Genomic DNA, 20,120 nt, shown 5'->3' with positions numbered 1-20,120 from the left:
GACCCCGAATAGCCAAAGCAATCCTGAAAAGGAAAAATAAAGCAGGGGTATTATGCTTTCCAACTTAAAGCTCTAGTACAAAGCCACAGTAATCAAAAAAATTTGGTACTAGCACAAGAAACGACCCATAGACCAATGGAACAGACTAGAGAGCCTTGATATAAACCCAAGCATATATGGTCAATTAATATATGATAAAGAAGCCATGGACATACAATGGGGAAATGGCAGCCTCTTCAACAGCTGGTGTTGGCAAAACTGGACAGTTACACACAAGAGAATGAAACTGGATTATTGTCTAACTCCATACACAACAGTAAACTCAAAATGGATCAAAGACCTGAATGTAAGTCATGAAACCATAAAACATAAAACTCTTATATGAAAACATAGGCAAAAATCTCTTGTATATAAACATGAGCAACTTTTTCCTGAACGCATCTCCTCAGGCAAGAGAAACAAAATAAAAAATGAACAAATGGGACTACATCATGCTAAAAAGCTTCTGTACAGCAAAGGACACCATCAGCAGAACAAAAAGGCATCCTACAGCATGGGAGAATATATTTGTAAATGACATATCCAACAAGGGGTTAACATCCAAAATATATAAAAAACTTACATACCTCCACACCCAAGGAGCAAATATACCTATCAAAAAATCGGTAGAGGATATGAAGAGACAATTCTCCAAAGAAGAAATTCAGATGGCCAATAGGCACAAGAAAAGATGCTCCACATCACTAATCATCAGGGAAATGCAAATTAAAACCACAGTGAGATATCACCTCACACCAGTTAGGATGGCCAACGTAGAAAAGACTGGGAACATCAAATGCTGGCGAGGATGCAGAGAAAGGGGAACCCTCCTACATTGCTGGTGGGAATGTAAACTAGTTCAACCATTGTGGAAAGCAGTATGGCGGTTCCTCAAAAATCTCAGAATAGAAATACCATTTGACCTGGAAATTCCACTCCTAGGAATTTACCCTAAGAATGTAGGATCCCAGTTTCAAAAAGACATATGCACCCCTATGTTTACTGCAGCACTATTTACAGTAGACAAGAAATGGAAGCAACCTAAGTGTCCATCAGTAGATGAGTAGATAAAGAAGATGTGGTACATATACACAATGGAATATTATTCAGCCATAAGAAGAAGAAAAGTCCTACCATGTGCAACAACATGGATGGTATTATGCTCAGTGAAATAAGCCAGGTGGAGAAAGACAAGTACCAAATGATTTCACTCATCTGTGGAGCATAACAACAAAGCAAAAACTGAAGGAACAAAACAGCAGCAGACTCAGAGAACCGAAGAATGGACTAACAGTTACCAAAGGGAAAGGGACTGGGGAGGGTTGGTAGGAAGGGAAGGATAAGGGGAATAACGGGCATTACGATTAGTACACATAATATGGGGATGGGGCATGTGGAAGGCAGTATAGCACAGAAAAGACAAGTAGTGACTCTATAGCATATTACTATGCTGATGGACAGTGACTGCAATGGGGTATGTGGTGGGGACTTGATAATGGGAGGAATCTAGTAACCACAATATTGCTCATGTGATTTTATATTAATGATACCAAAATAAAATGAAAAGATTACTCATCAGCTGATCTTCCAAGGAGAAATTTTCCTGAATTATCTGGGAGAGCACAGTGCAATCATATAAGCAAAGGAAGAAGGCAAAAGAGGAAGTCAAGAGAGATTCAAGTTATGTGAAAGAGTTGACACCACACTGCTAACTTGAAGATAGAAAAAGCCAAATGAAAGCATGAGAAAGAATTGAATTCTGTGAACTAGCAGTGAGCTTGTGAGAAAATTACGAGTCCCAGATGAAATCTGCAGCCCAGCTGATACCTCAATTTAGTCTTGTGACACCCTGTGCAGAGAATCTAGCCATACAATACTTGACTTCTGACCTACAGAACTATGAGATAACAAATAGGAGTCTTTTTAAGTTAAGTTTCTGGTAATAAAAATAGAAAACTAACACACACACACACACACACACACACACACACACACAAAATGGGGATAATACCTACTTTGCAAGGCTGCTATGAGGATCAGTGGCTGTCAGGTATTTTGGAGCTGCATGTACAGAGCATCTAGGCTACATCTTAGACTTTGAATTGGTGTAGCCCCAAACTGCTCTGAAGAGATTGAGTAGCAAATGAAATAATTTTAATGTACAAATTCTACCATCTTCAGTGGACTGCCAGAGCCAGAGCTACTTATTGCTCCCCTTCAGTTTACAAATAAAAACACTTTCAGGACCTTGTTGGTAAGTAAGTCCCCAGTAAGGCTGCAGGGGTGGATGGTATGAGCCACTGCTTCCTATCTTTGACCCCCAGACTACATGGGTGCAGGCTGGTCATGTGGATTCTGATCTGCAAGATGGGGACAGAGTAGGTATCTTAATCACCAGCCAAGGGCTCTTTAAAAGTATTCAGCGGAAACACGGACCACGGACCACAAGAGATATATAGGCAGCCCTTGCTGCTGTGAGCAAGCTCATATCTGGAACAAATCGACAGAGCAGCTCAGCTGGTGAGTAATTTGTCTTCTTTGTAGTTAAAAGACAGGTACTAACTCCAGGTTACAGGGGTCCTCAGGTTCCTGCCTCCAGCACGGTGTGGTGTAAAATGACAAGGTTTTAGAGCTCAACTGCTCTCCAATCAAATTCCATCTCTGCCATTTGCTGCCAAGCGGGTTAGATTAGAGGACTGTGAAAACAACTTACCAAGATTCTGGGCACACGGTAAGTGCTTGTAAACTAAAGGAATTGGCAGTAATGGCATCAGAACCTCCCAGGGAGATCAGGAGAGTCTATGTCTATGTTTGCTCACTAAATAATCTGCTGGGTTTTCTTTTTCATTTCTTTTGCATTTTTAAGACAGTCTATTAGGTCATTGTCTACTTTCTTTTCTCAGTATAAGTCAATGTGACCAATGTAGAAACTTTGGAAAATATAGAAAAATATAAAGAAAGAAAGAAAGGAAATCAGTCACCATTAATACCATAAGCCAGAGGCAAACTGCTGAAAAAACCTGGTCATTTTTCTATGTTTTAAAAAATACAGTCAAAATCACATACTTACCATAGATTCTTAAACAAGGGTTCATGGAATGCGTGGCAGAGGGATTCAAAGAGTTTATGAACCCTCAGAATTGCGGGTGTGTGTGTGTATTATTTCTGAGGAAAAGGTGTGTGGCTTTTAAGAGATTCTCCATGGGCTTTATGATCAAAGGAGGTTAAGAATCATGGTCAATTTTACCTCCTTTTTGTTATCTACTTATTGCAATAGTAACAGTGAATACTAATTTTGCATATTTACTTTCTGTCTACACTGTTCTGATCAATGTAAATGTATGTATTTTTCCAAATCACTGAAAATATTTCCTAAACATTTCAGTTATATTCAATGTCTGAATTACAATTTGCTTACTTATTATCAGACATTTATACTGCTTCCAAAGTGATATATATTACTGTTTTTTAAGAAATCAATATAGGACTTTATTTATAGAATATAAAGAAATGAATGGTTTAAACATTTCTAGAAGGGAAAGTTTTTTTTAATACTCTACACAGAATTGTGAAGTCCCAATCTGGCAACATAATATTAACATTAAAGTTTACCAATTATTACAAATAGAGGTGCTCAAGCCCTTTGAGGAAACATGTAATGCCAGTGTAAGGATCCAGGAACAGCCATAAAAGGAGTATTAATAAACAAAAAGGGCAGAGTAAGTCAAGCAAAAATGGAGATTTGGTATTGCTCTTAAGGAAAGCAAAGCTGCCTGTTTCATGTTCTAAATGATGAAAAAAGTGTTTCTGTCCCCACATCAAGCAGTAACATACACATCATCATCTAACCTACTTAATCTGGCAGCCCAGAGATCTGATGGGGCGTGATGCCTTCCAGCAGGCCTATCACCCTTAGAGATCTTAACATTTTGTGGTTTAGGAGCAGGGACTTTTCGTTAAGTAGTCTTACACCAAAGGCGAGGTCCCACCTTGGAGAGAAAGGGCGCTCTGCCTCAGGAAAGACAGAGGTGACAGTATGAGGTCTGGAAAAGAAGTCACCAAGTAGAAAAGAGATGATCTCTTTTTTTATATGCCCTTGTCTGGCCAGTTGATATTTTGATTTTGCTAAACCAAATGCCTGCTCTTCTTAAAACATCTTGCTGAGATGCTAGCAGGATATGGCAAGGGGTCACTGGAAATGAGTCACTGCAGTCAGTGGCCTGGCACTCCAAGGCCGCTGGTGGTACTGCAGCTGGCCCTGATCCCATGCCACAGATCACATCACTTTATGTCCTGTCTGTGGTCCTTAGCAGGGTCAGAGGGCATAGAGGAGGGGCAGAAGGACAGCTATGTGGTCTTGGCTGCCAGCCTCACACAAGGCTGGTCACTGGGCTCACTGCAGTTGTTCTCCAATCTGGCATCCCATCTCAACCAGGTCTTCCATCTGTCAAAGAAGATACCTTGGTCTTAAACTGCTAGTTTTAAAAGCTAAAGCAATGTTCTCTTCTAAGAAAATCTGCCTTTTGAGAGATTCCTGAAGATCAAAAAGTCTTTAGGCAATGAAGCTCTGGTAGAGAGATGACAGAGGGGAAAACTGGGCCAGGACATGAAGAGAGCTGCCCAATTCCCTGGTCAGGAAGCTGGCTTGGCCAAAGCGCTGGGCAGCCACGGGCTATGCTATCGTTGTTTCCCCATCCATCTTCTTAAGTCTACACAACTGAGGGCAAGAAAAGGTAGGATGGATGGTCCATCCAGACAGAGAAGTCCTGGTCATCCCCCAACACCTTTTTGTCTCTAGGTGTCCCCTTGATGGTAGACCCCCCAGGAAGGGGAACACTTGCCTTAGCAGTTCAGAGGTCTCAGTTAACAGAAAATGGGGGACAGGGTGGCTGGACAACTGCTGAGGCCTTGGCTGTTGGAGATGGGCCCTGTCCATTAGAGAGCAGTGCTGCTCTTCCACAAGGCGCCGCCCCCACTTCACCACACGGTGGCCTTCGCTTTCAGGACCAGTTAGCACAGGATTTTATGGAATGTGCGTGTAGTCCCCCAGATGGGTAAGATCCTGAGAATTTTAGGGCTAATGAAGAGTTCCTCATCCTGTCTGAGCACCTTCCCTCAGAACTGGGTCTCTCTGCTATACTGGACAGAGCCTTTACTGAGCAGAAGAGCGGTGGGCTTGGGACATGACTATTTGCCCCCAAAAGTGGACAACAGAACAGTGGAAAGACAGGAGGTGTTGTCATCAGCCCCAAATATAATTCCTGTTTTGACTCACAGGCGTTCATCAGAACAGACACCATGGCCGAGTACGAGTATGTAGATCCTGGATTCTTCCGCACTTCCAACGACAGCGGCCAGGCACATAAGGACTTCCTGCAGTTCAGCCAGCTGTTTCTGCCCTGCATGTACGTGGTGGTGTTCATCTGTGGCCTGGTGGGGAACTCCCTGGTGCTGGTCATATACGTCTGCTACCAGAAGCTGAAGAGCCTGACAGATGTGTTCCTCATGAACCTGCCCTTGGCTGATCTGGTGTTTATCTGCACTCTGCCCTTCTGGGCCTATGCAGGCATTCACGAGTGGATCTTTGGCAGCTTCATGTGCAAAACCCTGCTGGGCATCTACACTTTGAACTTCTACACGTCCATGCTCATCCTCACCTGCATCACTGTGGACCGCTTCATTGCAGTGGTCCGCGCCACCAAGGCCTACAACCAGCAGGCCAAGTGGATGACCTTGGGCAAGGCCATCTGCCTGTCCATCTGGGTGATCTCCCTGCTGGTTGCCTTGCCACAGATCATCTATGGCAATGTCCATTACCTCGACAAGCCCATCTGTGGCTATCACAATGAGGAGATTTCTACTGTGGTTCTTGCCACCCAGATGACACTGGGATTCTTCCTGCCACTGCTCACCATGATTGTCTGCTACTCAGTCATAGTCAAGACCTTGCTTCAGGCCCGAGGCTTCCAGAAGCACAAGTCTCTGAAGATCATCTTTCTTGTAGTGGCTGTGTTCCTGGTGACCCAGACGCCTTTCAACCTTGTGAAGCTCATCCGCAGCATGAGCTGGGAGTACAACACCATGACCAGCTTCCACTATGCCATCTTAGTGACAGAGGCCATTGCCTACCTGCGGGCCTGCCTTAATCCTGTGCTGTACGCCTTTGTTGGCTTGAAGTTTCGGAAGCATTTCTGGAAACTTGTAAAAGACATTGGCTGCCTCCCTTACCTGGGGGTCTCAAGCCAATGGAAATCTTCTGAGGACACTTCCAAGACTTGCTCTGCCTCTCACAACGTGGAGGCCACCAACATGTTCCAGTTGTAGGTCTTGCTGATGCTTGGAGGCACTCCGAGGAATTTTTCTTTGTTTATAGCTTGCAGATTCTCATAGAGAAGTAGTCAGATGCTGCAGCTGTGCTTCCTCCTAGGCAGGAACACTTTCTGTTCTCTTCTTGAACACTCAGGCCTAGAGCTCAAAGGGAAGTGTGAACACTGGATGGGCTTTCCTTCCTTCATCCCCAAGAATGCTGACTGAAGGGAATGATGAGTGACTCTCGAGACCTCAGGTTCTCCCTCACTGGGACTGAGATTGGGACTGAGGGTTGAAGAAGCATGGCTAACAAAGTTACTGATGGAAGGTGACACTCTGGGCTCCTAAGTTCAGCAGATTCTTGCGGCTACCAGGAAGCAGAGGAGATTAGAGCAGCCACGAAATTAGTGCTGCCCATAACGCTCAGACTGCAATTATCAGGCACCGAACAGAACTGAGATCAGGTTCTGCCTCACCTTGGGTTAGACTTTTACATAGATAGAGGCATATCTCTCTTTGATTAATCCCAGAAGGACTAGCACCAGGGAGTAAGAATGGGCCAAATTACAGAATTTCAGTGGTCCATAGAGTGGACCATAGAGTTTCTATATAGAAAAATGTGCAAAGCAGAGTTTAAGACTATTAGGAAATCTCAACAGCATTTCTAAAGGGGAGTCTTTGGTGGGTTTACTTATTTAAAAACTGAATTATCCAATGCTTACCACATACAGATATAAGTCATATATGAATGCATATATAACACACACAATCAAAAGCATATGATTTTCATGACAACAAATAAAACCTTTTTAAAGTCTCCAAATTATTTTTATCCTTACACACATTTTACTTTAATGTGTTATGCCTGGAATATACCAAAAGTGATTACTTATGGACACAGGAAAGAAGTTCAAATTGTAAACTTACAGGGCAGTGCTTTACCAAGGCAATGGAATATGCTAGCTCATTCACTGTGGGTGCCAGCCTGCTGCCCAAGATATGAAGTGCATAGGGTTAGTCTCTGTATTATGGTCACAGCATGAGGAAGAGTGGGGAGCGTCAGACACTCCTGCGTGTTTATTAGATCTGAGCAATCTGTGCAAGAGGCCGAAAGTTGCCTTTCTGGATCTCGCTTTAGAAAATCACACACCAAAATATGGAAAACCAATGGATGCAGCTAAAGACAGTGCACCAGGAGGTGGGCCAGAACCTTCCTAATGGTCTGGCTTTGAGATGTGGGTAAACCAGAGTTGAATCCTGGTTCTGCTCCTCACCAGTTGTTAAGAACCAGTTGGTAATCTCTTAACCTCTTTCACTGTGCTGAAACATGGACTGTAACAGTATCCTCTTCCCAGGGATGGTGTGAGGAGGGCTTGAATTGATGCACACGACACATAGCATGGTTGGCATTCACAGGTAGAGGGGCTCCCAAATGGCAGTAGTTACTAGAATTTCTCACCAGAACTATAATACAAAGGGAAGCTGCCATCACTCTCTGAGATGGTGAGGCATGGGGGGTTTGCTTTGTACCTTCTAGAGGTGCTGGGCATGTCACACCCTGGTTCAGCTGACAATAGGCAGGCCTTCCAGGGCCCACTTGATCCTATCTATTATTATGTTATTAGGTATAAACAAGCCTAAATGCATCCACAAGAACAGTAAGTCCTCAGGCCACACGGACTACTGAGCACTTCCTCAAACATTAAAATGTGCCCTTTCCAATGTGACAAGACTTTTATCTTCATAAAATTGGTTTCAAAGGGGGAGTTACTATCACCCCCCTTTTGTGCATTCATCTTAATGTTGAACACTTCTGATAGAGGGGCCCCCACACTTGGCTTCCCCAACTTGTCCCAGAACAAGAGGCAGAGGCCCTAACTGGGAAGGAAGAAGAGTCGCGAGCCAGCTGCACCTCACAGGAGTTGGCACCTCTATGTGTTCCCATGGAAGGAAGCAGTGTGGTGAGACGGAAAAACCAGGGACTGAGGTCACTCAGACACTAGTTCAGTGAAGCTCTATCAGTGTTCATCCCTGGGAAAGCTATTCAGTCTCCCTGAGCCTGAGGGGCAGCTGCCTGGCCAAGGCAGCAGAGGGGCAGCTGCCAAGACCTCCGCTTTCTCCCCGACTGGGGGCCTGCCTGGCCGAGTCCAGTGAGACCAGGCCCCTAGCAGGCTGAGCCCGGTCCCAGGCCTATTTCAGATGGCCTCTCTCCAGGCTCTCTGCAAATGGGTTTGCACTGGCCCTTCTTCAGCTTGGGGAGATCTGCCTGCCTATCCCCAGGAATCTTCCTTCCCCTTTTCTGCTTCCCCAGTCACTCGCTGCTCTAACACTCTTCAGGCCCTTACCGGCTGCACTTTGGAGTAGATATAATTTTTCTACCTACCTACCCTGGACACACACCATTATTGGCAAGAGGCCCTTGCGCAGCCACATGTCACAGAGGGCTTCTGCGTCCTGACTTCATTCCATCCACACCACAGCCCCATGAAGTACAAGCTCTGACCTCAGACCTGCCCTGCTCCTCCCCCTGCCCTCTGCTCAGGCACCAGGGCTTGATGTCAGGAGGAGGGCTGAGGAAGGCATGGCCCCTGGCTGAATCCAATCCACCTTGGCTGTGGCCTCAGGTACAGAACATGGTCCTCTCGCATGGTGTTCCTAATGCCTGGCAGGGGGCTAGAGACCAGAGATAGTTATGTGGTGAACACAGAGCAACTCTGATTCCAGGAGCTACCTGGAAGGTGAACCTCCATGAGCATTCTGGCCTAAGGAAATCGTGCCGCAGGGAGAAACCCAAAGCTGCCCTACTGGAGGTGGGGGAGGCTGAGCAGGGAACCTGGGGGCTCACTCTGGCCCTCTCCTCCAAGGGGCTCCCAAGGGAACACCCCCTCCCCACGCCCAGCCCTTCATGGTAACTCCCAACACTGTTGTAGGAGGTCTGGCACTATCGCCCCCAGTTTTCAGATGAGGAAAATAGCTCACAGAGATTAATGGATGCCAAAGCTCACTGCAGAGCTAGGATTAAGACCCCAGGGAACAGCCTCATTTTCTGCCCCCAAATGTTGGCTAAAGGAGGTTTTACACAGCTGACAGGCCCAAGGTAGCTGCCAGCTCTGTACTCATCAGAGGGCAGAGACGTCGGGTTAACCCAGTGCATGGCGACTTTATAACCTTAGCCATTATCACCATATCACAGCCGTGCCCGTTTTGTTTCTGAGACACTGGGCATCAAACCTTCTGGTTGGTGCCAAAGCACCACAGCTTCCTCAAAACACGCTGGCCATGTTCTAAAACAGTTACTGGCAGAGAAGCTCCACGGGTCGGGGACAGTGGGCGAGTGTAAGCTCAGTGTCATCTGGACACCTGGAGTGACTTTCTTGGAAAGGACAACTGGGATACTAGGTGCAGGGTACCAGGAAACACAGTAGCCAGGCGCGGCTCAGCCCAACATCACAGCTCAGGTAAAACACCATGAGAACAGTGCACCTCCACGGAACACTTGCCAGTAGCCAGGCACTGGGCTCGGTGCTTTGCACACATCCTTCTCCTCCAATCCTCCTAACAACCCTAGGGGGTGGGGGATGTCCCTGTCTCCTCTGCAGGGAGGGAACTGAGTTCAGAGGACCACAGTGCCCAAAGCCATGGAAGCTGGGGGTGGCAGACCAGGCTCTGACCAGTGTGTGATTCTGGGGCTCAAGTTCTTCATCGCCATAGGGTCTTTTTGCCTGGTAATCAGAAGGGGAGGCCAGACCTGGGGGAGGCTGTAAGAGGCTGGAAGCTGAGCCAAGGGACCCAAGGCCCAGCACTGCTGCTGGCTGACAAGGGTGTTTCCTTCTCTGCCTGCTGCCTTGGTCCGAGATCAGCTGGACACCTGGTCAACGGGTGGCTGAGGGTGGGCCTGGGTGACTGTGGGTGGGGGTGTGACTGCAGGGTTCTGAAGAGTATCACCTTTTCAGCCGAGGTGAGGCTACTGCTTCACGTCAACATTCCAGCTCTGAGCTGGAAGTGGGGCACTACTGGGAGGTTCCTTAGGGAGCCTGTGGCATCTTTCCAGGCCTCCCTGGGGGGCCTGGATTTGGGGACTTCTTCCTGTCCCATCACTGTCAGAAGGGGCAACTTCATTAGCCCTAAGAATGTGTATGTGTGGATAGGGGTGGACATGGGCAGGGGGAGTGGGGCAGGTTTCTGATGTGCGAATGGGGAAATGCGAGCCCAGAGAAGAGAACTGAACTCTTCAAAAGGAATCTGAAGCCCGTGGCCCAGAGGAAGGGTCTCTGGGCTCAAAGCCTAGCTCTGAAGCTTACAGCCACGTGACCTGGAGCAAGTTGTCTGGCCTCCTGAAGCTTCAGCTTCTTTACCTACAAAATGCGGATCAAAGTCCCTACATCTTGAAGGGCTGGGTAGGGACTACGGGAGTCACATGTAACAGCAGCTAGCACGGGGAAGGTGCTCAACGGAGTCCCTTTCAACAGTACTGCCTCCAAGCAGCCTTCTTGTCACCAGGGATTTGGACTGCACAGTGTTTACTCCCTCCTGGATCACTTCTGACTTTGGACTTCTTTCTTGAAGTTTCCTGTCAGGGATGCTTACACAAAACCAGGGCTTTGTTCCTCCCACACTTTCTCAGATTCCTGGTGTTTCTGACTGGTCTTAAATTTCGGAGGAAAAAGAATATAAGGAAAAGCTACCAGAGATGTTTGAGTAAAACTCTAATGCACAGAGAAGGTGTGCGATGATGCAGGCCCTTAACTACCTTGGCGGGCCAGCTCGTCCCCCCAGCAGATGAAGTGCAGGGACTGCAGGTTCCTGTCTGCCAGTCCTGGATCCGCCTCTGAGGCTGCTGGCCAGCAAGCAGGCAGTTTCCTTTCCCTGGAACACTTCCTGATTTCCCATGACCAAAAACATGTATTTGTCAGCAGTCAGAACACCTTCTGTTTTTGTTCCCGCTGGTCAAGGGGAAGGTGGAGGTGAGGGAAAGAGGGAGCAGCAGGAGTGTCACTTCCTCCTGCAGGCTCCAGCTGAGGGCCGTGCCCCTAGGCCCTGAGGCTCTGGTCCTGCTCACCTCAGGACCTACCTGGCTGGCTGGCCACGAGTCCAGGCATGGTCAGTAAAGAGTTGACAGGTAACAGTGGCAGAGGGTGGCTTAGCGCTAATGGAACAGAATGCACCCTAGGGCCCACTGAGCTGTGGGGGCTGGGGAGAAGTCTGCAGGCTGATGTGCTCAGGGACGACTTCAGAGGGGGTGGCGGGAGGCTGAAGGAAGAAAAAGGGAAGGCCCAAAGTCACAGAAACTCCAGTGAGCAGGGCTGACTTGGGCTGGGTGATCAGGTTGACTCTACCCATCACAACATGGCAAGTTCAACCCCTCTCCAGACAGGGGACAGAGGAGTGAGGAGAGATCCACATAAGCCTGACATCTCCTGTGCTGAGAGCTTTGTAAGTAAGTACATCTCCTCCCACATAACAGAAGTCCCAAAGACCAATCCTAGCCCTCCTCTGAATTCTAGGTAGGAAGAGGAATAGAGGTCTCAAGCAAGGTCAGCAAAAGCATCACAAAACTCCCTAAATGGAGGGAAAGGGAAAATAGGTCAAGAAATATCTGGACCTGGGCACCATGTTATCTTTCTTGAGCTTTTGAACAGCCAGCACTTCACTGCAGAAACTACATTTAAGCCAGACACAAGGTGCTGACAAACACCAAGCAAGGCTGCCATGGAGGGGAACTTGACCTTTCCTTATGGGTCCCATAGCATAAACTCTGGCATTTTAATGTAGCACAGTTATTTGTTCACAAAAAACTCTGTACCATTATTTATTTAAAAATTGGCCTTTGCAAAACTCTCCTCACAAGCTTTGTTCAAAGATGATAGCTACCCCAGAAAAATGAGAGGGCCAATGGAGAGTAAGTACTAAAAGATGCCCCTGGGGCTGATGCCACCAACTCACAGCATTGGGAAGGTTCAGTGGTCTGGGTCAGGGACTAATAGCAGCACAAGAGGAGGCACAGCAGAGGCCAGAGGAGTGGCAGTCGTCTGAATTCTGTAGAGTATGGGCAGTAGACTTTCCTACATTTTATTGGTTTTTGAACTGGGGCTCTGGGAAGGCTTATCTGGAGCTAAAGGGACTTCTGAGGGAACACATCTTCCTGAGACAACTGACACTACAGGCAAGCTTCCTCCCCCACGGCATCATTACCAAGCCTCACTGGTGGTCCCCAAAGATGACGGCGGATTTAAAGAGCAGCGTGCTGCTCTGAGTGTGGCCAAGGGCAGCACACACATGAACCCCTGCACACTCATATGGTGATGTCCTGCCAGTACCCCCAATGTGACTGTTTAGAGGTAGGCCTTTAAATAAATAACTTAATTAAAAATGAGGCCATTAGGGTTGGCCCTAATCCAGTCTGACTGTATCCTTGTAAGAGGAGATGAGGACACAGAGACACCAGAGGAGCACACGCACAGAGGGACAGCTGTGTGAAGGGGCAGCACATGCATGGCCACCTGCAGGCCAAGGAGAGAGGCCTCAGAGGAGACCAACCTGCTGGCACCTGCACCTCGAACTTGCAGTCTCCAGAGCTGTGAGGAAACACAGTTTGGTTGTTTAAACCCCCCAATCTACAGTACTTGTGCTGGCAGCCTGAGTAGGTTAATAGAGTTACCCAAGCCAAGAGAGGCCCTAATGGAGATCCTTAAATCAGAGGGAACACTGGAACTTCTGGGCACTCTCTGACAAAGCTCAACACTGACCACCCCGAGCCCTGGGGCTCCCCAAGGGCCACCTGCCCTGAGCACTGCTCTAAGGCAACTGTCCTTAAGCAGAGATGGTCACTCCTGCTTCCAAAACCTCACTTTCCTGGTCCTTTAACAAGAACACAAAAGGGCCAGGCACTCAACAAGGGCCCAGGAGATGTTGTCTATACTCACTGTTCAGCCACGTGTGGGTCAAGAGAGTCTGTTTCAGTGGGTGTTTCAGGCAAGGAGGATCCAGGCTCCTGTATCTCGCACAGCTCCTCATCTGTAATGATGTCAAACACGGCATCATCTGGTGGCCTGCAGTCTGTGTTTGCGCCTGGGCCACAGAGGCAGATCAGGAGAGAAGAAAAATACACACAGTTATGCACGAGGACCTCAAGATGTGAGGGAGTGCAACTATGCAGGACTAGCCACTTGAAGTGCTCACTCAACTGACCTCTTTGTGTCCAGATGTAAGAGAAACGGCTGTTGGCACATTCCAGAAAAGCAGAAGAAAACAGATGAAACTGCACAACTTCAGAGATTTCTCTTAACCCCTTAGGGGCTGAAAGAGCGTTCAAGCCCTTATATATTCTCTAAAGCTCCTTACTTAGAAGGAAAAAAGCCTATCAAAACCTTATCAGAAAAGAACCTAATCAAAAAAAGTAAAAGTAAACATGCTTCTTTCTGTGCCACTGAATCTTTGCTCCACAAAACATACACACTATTTATTCAGGCCTCTTAGGAAGCAGGATTCTGTCTGACCTGCATTTCACCTCAGTCCACTGAGGGGTGGGAAAGGACCTCCCTCTGCTCAAGGAGTTGCAGCAACCATAGTGCTCCTGACCAAGGGACCTGAGTCCCATTATCTGGGCCACTCAGTAGGAAGGACACTGTGCTAGTCACACACATAAGCACTCTCTTGCATGTCATCACAAATGCAATGGTAGGTCTGAGGCAAAAGAAAGAAAGAAGGAAAGACAGAAAGACAGACCAGGAGATGGGAAATGTCAGAGATCAAAACAACCAAATCAGCACTCTGGCACAGTGCTATCATCTCTTATCACTGGAACACGTGCCAGTGAGTTGGGGCAAGGGAAAGACTCCTGGGCTGTTTAGCAAGAAGAACAGTTCATGTGAACTACAAGTTCCCAGCTGGCCCTGCCACATGGCTAATATGGCAGGCTGTGCTTTAGAATGAACATTCTTCCTTCTGTCTGAAGTCTGCATAGGGAGGGTTGAGGTACAGGTTGAAAAAGGGTACCAGAGACTGGTTTCTTTCCACAGACACAGCCACACTCCTGAATTGCCTTCTGAAGGTGGCAGAGGGAAGAAGGAAAGAGAAAGGAAAATGAGCATCAGAGATACAAAATGATGTCCACTGTGAGAAATCAAAGAAGGCCTAAATAAATGGAGAGCTATGCCATGTTCATGGATTAGAAGACTCAATTTTGTTCAGATGTCAGTTCTTCCCAAACTGATCTGGACATTCAATGCAATCCCAATCAAAATTTTACCAGGATTTTCTTGGTAAGAATTAACAATGTGATTCTGAAATTTTATGGAAAAGCACAGGACCTAAAATAGCCAATACTTTGATAAAGAATAAAATTGGAGGACCCGCTCTACCTGATTTTAAGACTCATTATAAAACTACAGTAATCATAATAATACGGTATTGGTAAAAGAAAAGGCACATAAATAAATGAAATGGAACAGAAAGTTCCACAGATACAGACCCACACATATAATTGATTTTTGACAAAGGTGCCAAGGCAGTTCAATGGGAAAAGAGTAAACTTTTCAACCAATGGTTGAAACAATGGTTCAAACAACTGGATAACCATATGCAAAAAAAAAAGAATCTCTACACACAGCTTGCACCATATACAAAAATTAACTCAAAATAGATCATAGACCTAAATGTGCAACCTCAAACCATAAAACTTCTAAGAGAAAACAGATCTTTGTGTTCTTGGGTTAAAGAAAGATAGACATAACACCAAAAGATAAGAAAAAAATTAATCCATAAAGGAAAGCAATTGATAGATTGGACTTCATTAAGATTATACACCTCTACTCTTTGAAAAACATTTCTGCTTTTTGAATGAAAGTGAAAAGACAGGCTATTGATTGGGACAGAATATCTGTAAAACACATATCTGGTAAATAAATTGTATCCAGAATATACGAAGGACTCTGAAAATTCAATAATTAAAAAAATTTTTAAATGGGCAAAAGAATTAAAGAAGATATACTAATGCAGTGTAAAGTACACCCACCCTCCTGAATCCCAGAGCAATTCTCTGTGTCCAATATAAATAATGCACCTGCTGACCTCCTCAATGATCTAGTTAAAAAGAAGAGGAACCAAGAGTATTTCTGAAGGCTGGCTGAGGCCTAGGAGGAGTCCACAGGGCCCAGCGATAGGAGTCAGTAATGCAGGAGCAGAGAGGAGACTCACTTCTGCCCCTGCCATCTCAGTTCTGCCTCCACATCTCCAGTCCAGAACCCAAGAGCAGCCAAGCTGGTCTGCTCGGCTGTGCTCAGAGCAGGAGTACAGGGAACCAAATCCTGCTTCTTTTTACTGGGCGAAGGGAAAGGACACGAAGAAGGCATCCTCCTTGGCCACTGAAAGAGAATGTGAGCCCAAGGAGAGCAGATGGATGTGGTCACTTTCAGATACAAATCCTTGCTTTTGGTGACTCTGGGAGAGAGAGGGTTGGTTATCAGGGCTGAGGCTTAGGGAGACAGCAGCTTCCAAGGGATGGGGTACATGCACTGGTAATATGTGAGTTAAGGGGTACACAGACTTCACGTTATATACTGAATCATATAAGGAGAAAGTTATTCCCTTTTCAATTCTCTTTCAACTCAAATTACATTAAAAAGAAAGTCTTCAATAGGAGGTAAATATATTTTTAGCACCTCTTTAATGCCTAAGTTTGGGAAACACTGAATTACGCGTTTTAGAGCTAACTAGCCAAATGGGGGAGTGGTGTGGGGGGATGACACCTAAGAACACCCAGTGTGGAAGCAGGAGCCTGACCTTGGCCTCCAGTGGCATCTGGGGACAGTGCGGGGCTGGGCTCTCCCTGGCTGGTGCCTGAGCTGGCACTGTCCGGGGAGCTGGGGCCTGCACTGAGCTTCCGGAAGCAGGCTCGGCAGCAGCGCTCCTTCTTGCCACTGGGCTTGGTCAGGACATAGTTGTTGCAGCAGTAGTAACAGAAGATGCGGCCGCAGACCCTGAGGAGAAGACGAGCATGAGCCATGAGGACAGCACGCTGTGGTTCTTATGTGACTTTCTCAGCGTGAGAACCGGGCTCTGGTAGACCTGCCTCTGCCCCAACTTCCAGAGTGCGGCCTTCGGGTCTACTGATGACATGCCAATAAAGCCATCTTGGTAAGCCCCAGGGGAGAATGTTTTATTTCCCAATGCCCTGGGCGGCCGGGGGATGCAGCATGGTGGAGCTCACCTTCCCTGAAACAATGATGCAGGTGTGCCTTCCACACCTCAGGGGCTCAAGCTCTAAGAGACGACAGGCCCTCCAAGGCCTGTGCTGGTGGTTCTCCATCTGGCCCGGCCCCAACCAGATTCATTTCTGCCTACTGTTCCATGGGCCCTGAGAAGGTGTTTGCTCCATGTTCTCCCAGTGAAGCCTCAGACCTGAGGTTTTCTCTGGGGTCCAGTAATGCAGTTGCCCCTCCAGTCCCTGCAGGCTGGCAGAGAGCTGAGGGTTGCTGGTCTCTGGGGTGTTCCACATCCTTATGGGTCCTCTTAACTCTACCCACACCTGAATTGAACACTCTTTGCTTTCAGGGATCCCTGCATGTTCTGCTAGAACCCTGCCTGCTACACCCTCCTTGCTTGGCTCCCTTAAAACCAAAAGGCAGTGTGCCCTTCCAAGGCAGTCAGACATGGCACCAATGCCCCTCACAGATTATTCATTTGGAGCCATCTTCTCTAGCCTGGGCCCCACCGCCCACTCACCTGCAGTGGTGCCGCCGCACCATCCAGCTGAACTCCCGCTTGCAGTCAGAGCAGTGGTTTGCCTCCATGTCCCCGAGCCACCGCTCCTCAGCACTGAGCTTCTGTTGGAATTCCAGAGCATCTGACTTCTGCCAGAGAGCATCCTTGTCTCTGGGACAAAGCCACATTGGAGAAAGAGAAGAAAGAATCCATGAAAACAATAGAATTACCTCTGATTCATTTCAAAAGACTCACTCCAAATTTCCTGAGACAAAAAGGAAAATGCACTTTTCCCTTGGACATACCCTCACTCTAGGTCTCCTCTGTCATCCCAAATCAAGGCCAGCCTCCACAGGACCCTCCCAGCATGCAAGCCATTAACTGATATCACACATGTGAAGCCACAGAGGCGGCCCAGGCAGTACATGAATGGCTCTGGCAACTGCAAGGAACTGCCGCACCATCAAGGGTAGTATGCTGCTCAGGAGTCTAAACAACAGTGCATGTGGTCACTGGGAGTTTAAGCTATAACCTGCTGTCATGACTGAATGACACTCTGTGTGCTGTGAGCCAAAGGCACATGAATGCACTGCTCGCCCAAATCTTAAATGTGCTTAGGTCCTTTTATGCTTTTATGGTTTGTTCAAGTAACAACTAATCATTGGAGAAGAGCTAAGATTTCCCAGCCTGAAAATCTGACGGGATGCAAATCCCCCTGCTCCTCAGATAGGCAGTGCAGTCACTCCAGGAAGTAAGAATGGAAGAAGTGGGAGGTTTTACAGAAAGGTCTAGCAGTGTCTCAGTGTGTCCAATGCCCTAGAGAAGGTGTGCACGGAGACTTCTTATATTGCCACTTATGGTCATTTTGGGGCCTCATGGCTTCTGACAAGGGAAGGCTGGAATCCCAGCCACCAACCACCCTGAGGGTTAGTGTGGCCCTGGCAGCACCTGAATCCCTGAAGATTAACACCAGAGCTCTTAGGTCCTGAGAGAAACTGGCTATGTCAGTAGCCAGTAACTCCAAAGCAACCACAGATCTTTCCCCTTAAATACAAAAGCCAGGACACAGAATTGATTGGCTTTTTGAGGGTGTTTAAAATTGTCAGAAACCAGGAAGACTCATTCTCTGTACCGACTTCGTTCTCCCAAATGGTCCACAGCTTGTCCTTCCTGTCCCCAGGAGGGCAGGCACCCACACCCTGGGAATGTGGGAATGCTGTCAGGACCTGGCATGCACCTTTTCCATCACACACTTCAGGAAAATGTGTGAGCTCAGAGGCCACAAATGCCCTGAGTTCCAAGTCTGCAAATCGATGGAAGCAGAGTTTTTAAACTTCCAAATTAGTTATAATTTAATATCAATATTTAATAATTTGCAACCACAAAAAAATTAATTTAGGCACTGCTTATCCATGGCTGCTAATGTCACAAAGAGAGGGCTAATCAAATCTATGGGGCTCTTGAAGGGAAGACCCAAAACTATAAACCAATTTTACGAAGCTTTCTTTTTTATTTTATTTAACAGCTTTATTGAGATATAACTGACATACAATAAACTGCAGTCATTTAAAATATATAATTTGATAAGCTTATGAATATACCCATGCATACACCCATGAAATCATCACCACAACCAAGATAATGAACATATTTAGCCAATAGTTTACTCGTGTCCCTTTATAACCCTGTCTTCTGTCCTCGTCCTCAACCTCTCCCCATTTCCAGACAGCCACTGATCTGCTTTATCATTGTAGAGTAGTTCACATTTCCTAGAATTTGGTATGAATGGAATCATACAGTATATATTCTTTTCTGTCTGGCTTTTTTTCACTCAGCATAATTATTTTGAGATTCATCCATGTTATGGTGTGTATCAATAGTACATTCATTTTTTATAACCGAATAGAGTATCCTTGTGTGGATATAACACAGTTTGTTTATCCACTCAGCTGTTAATGGACATTTTGGATGGTGGAACTTTTTGGCTCATAAATAAAGCTGTTGTTGAATATTCACATATAAGTTTTTATGTGCACCAATAATTTCTTCATACCCTTGTATGGAGCTTTTCACTTTTGTTGGATAAATACCTAGGAGTGGACCAAATGGTAAGCATATGTTTAACTTTTTAAGAAGCTGCCAAACTATTTTCCAAAGTAGTTGTACCATTTTACATTCCCACCAACAATGTGTGAGAGTTCCAGTTCCTCCACATCTTCACCAATACCTGGTTTAGTCCATCTTTTTATTTCAGCCATTCTAGGGGTATGTAGTGTTGTCTCACTGTAGTACTGATTTACATTTCCCTAGGTATTGATGGTGCTGAGCATCTTTTTGTGTGGTGACTTACCATCTATTTAACTTCTTTGGCACATTGATAATTTCTTAATCTCATGGCTTCTGTTTAGAGGAGTCAGCTGTTAGTCCAACTGTCCCTCCTTTTATTCTCTGATTGCTTTATGATTTTCTTTTTCAAATTTCAATGTAAACTAAGTGTGGATTAAAAAAAAAAAGTCCTACTGGCTATTCTTTGAGCTTCTTGAGTCTAAGGACTGGTATCACGCATCAGTTCTGGATCTTTCTCAGCTTTCCACATCTTGCCTCTGCCTCATTCTTGTCCTTTGGACTTCCCATTCCATGTAGGTTTGCCCTTCTCACTTTGTCTTCCACATATTTAACTTTTTCACAGTGTCTTTTTTTTTATTAAAGTATCATTGATATACAATCTTATGATGGTTTCACATACACAAGAAGTGGTTCAACATTCACCCATATTACCAAGTGCTCACCCCCTCCACTGAGGTAACTATCAACAAAATAAAATGTTACAGAGTCATTGTCTTCTCCATGCTGTACTACTGTTCCAGTGACCTACCTATGTTGTGATTGTAAAGTATAGTGACCCTTAATCCCCTTATGAAGCATTCTTGACAAAATTTTTAAATCAAGTCTTAGCAAGCCTCTACCAGAACAGAGGTTCTCAACTCAGGCTAACTGATGCCTGGTCCCCACTCCCAGAAGTTCAGTTGGTCTGGGTGGGGTCTGAAAATGGGTCAATAGCTCCTCTAATG

The 20,120-nt window shown here is 46.2% G+C and overlaps 2 protein-coding genes across 7 annotated transcripts in view; one reads left to right on the top strand and one right to left on the bottom strand.

Moving 5' to 3' along the window:
• Window positions 1-20,120, bottom strand: part of FYCO1 (FYVE and coiled-coil domain autophagy adaptor 1) — an 82,127-nt gene that overhangs the window by 26,591 nt on the left and 35,416 nt on the right. For 2 of the 6 annotated variants that reach the window (XM_036883329.2, XM_036883333.2), the window contains exons 12-14: window positions 17,071-17,220; window positions 16,129-16,325; window positions 13,272-13,416 (exon numbers count right to left, since the gene is read on the bottom strand). In XM_036883329.2, the coding sequence (XP_036739224.2) occupies window positions 13,272-13,416; window positions 16,129-16,325; window positions 17,071-17,220 (492 nt within the window). Of the gene's footprint in view, window positions 1-10,417; window positions 11,599-13,271; window positions 13,417-16,128; window positions 16,326-17,070; window positions 17,221-20,120 lie in introns of those variants that run through there. The other 4 variants (XM_036883331.2, XM_036883335.2, XM_036883334.2 and 1 more) reach the window with 3 other exon arrangements.
• On the top strand, window positions 2,042-8,961 carry CXCR6 (C-X-C motif chemokine receptor 6). The gene is made up of 2 exons (XM_036883337.2): window positions 2,042-2,559; window positions 5,317-8,961. The coding sequence occupies exon 2, from the start codon at window positions 5,338-5,340 to the stop codon at window positions 6,361-6,363; it is 1,026 nt and encodes a 341-aa protein (XP_036739232.1). The 5' UTR covers window positions 2,042-2,559; window positions 5,317-5,337; the 3' UTR covers window positions 6,364-8,961.

This window comes from Manis pentadactyla, chromosome 1 (assembly GCF_030020395.1).
Source record: "Manis pentadactyla isolate mManPen7 chromosome 1, mManPen7.hap1, whole genome shotgun sequence".
NCBI lineage: Eukaryota > Metazoa > Chordata > Mammalia > Pholidota > Manidae > Manis > Manis pentadactyla.
The sequence above is the reverse complement of the archived record's forward strand: the minus strand, read 5'-3'. Positions and strand labels throughout refer to the sequence as shown.

Excerpts from the sequence above, each read along its gene's own strand:
- CXCR6 (XM_036883337.2), top strand. The coding sequence starts at position 5,338 with ATGGCCGAGTACGAGTATGTAGATCCTGGATTCTTCCGCACTTCCAAC.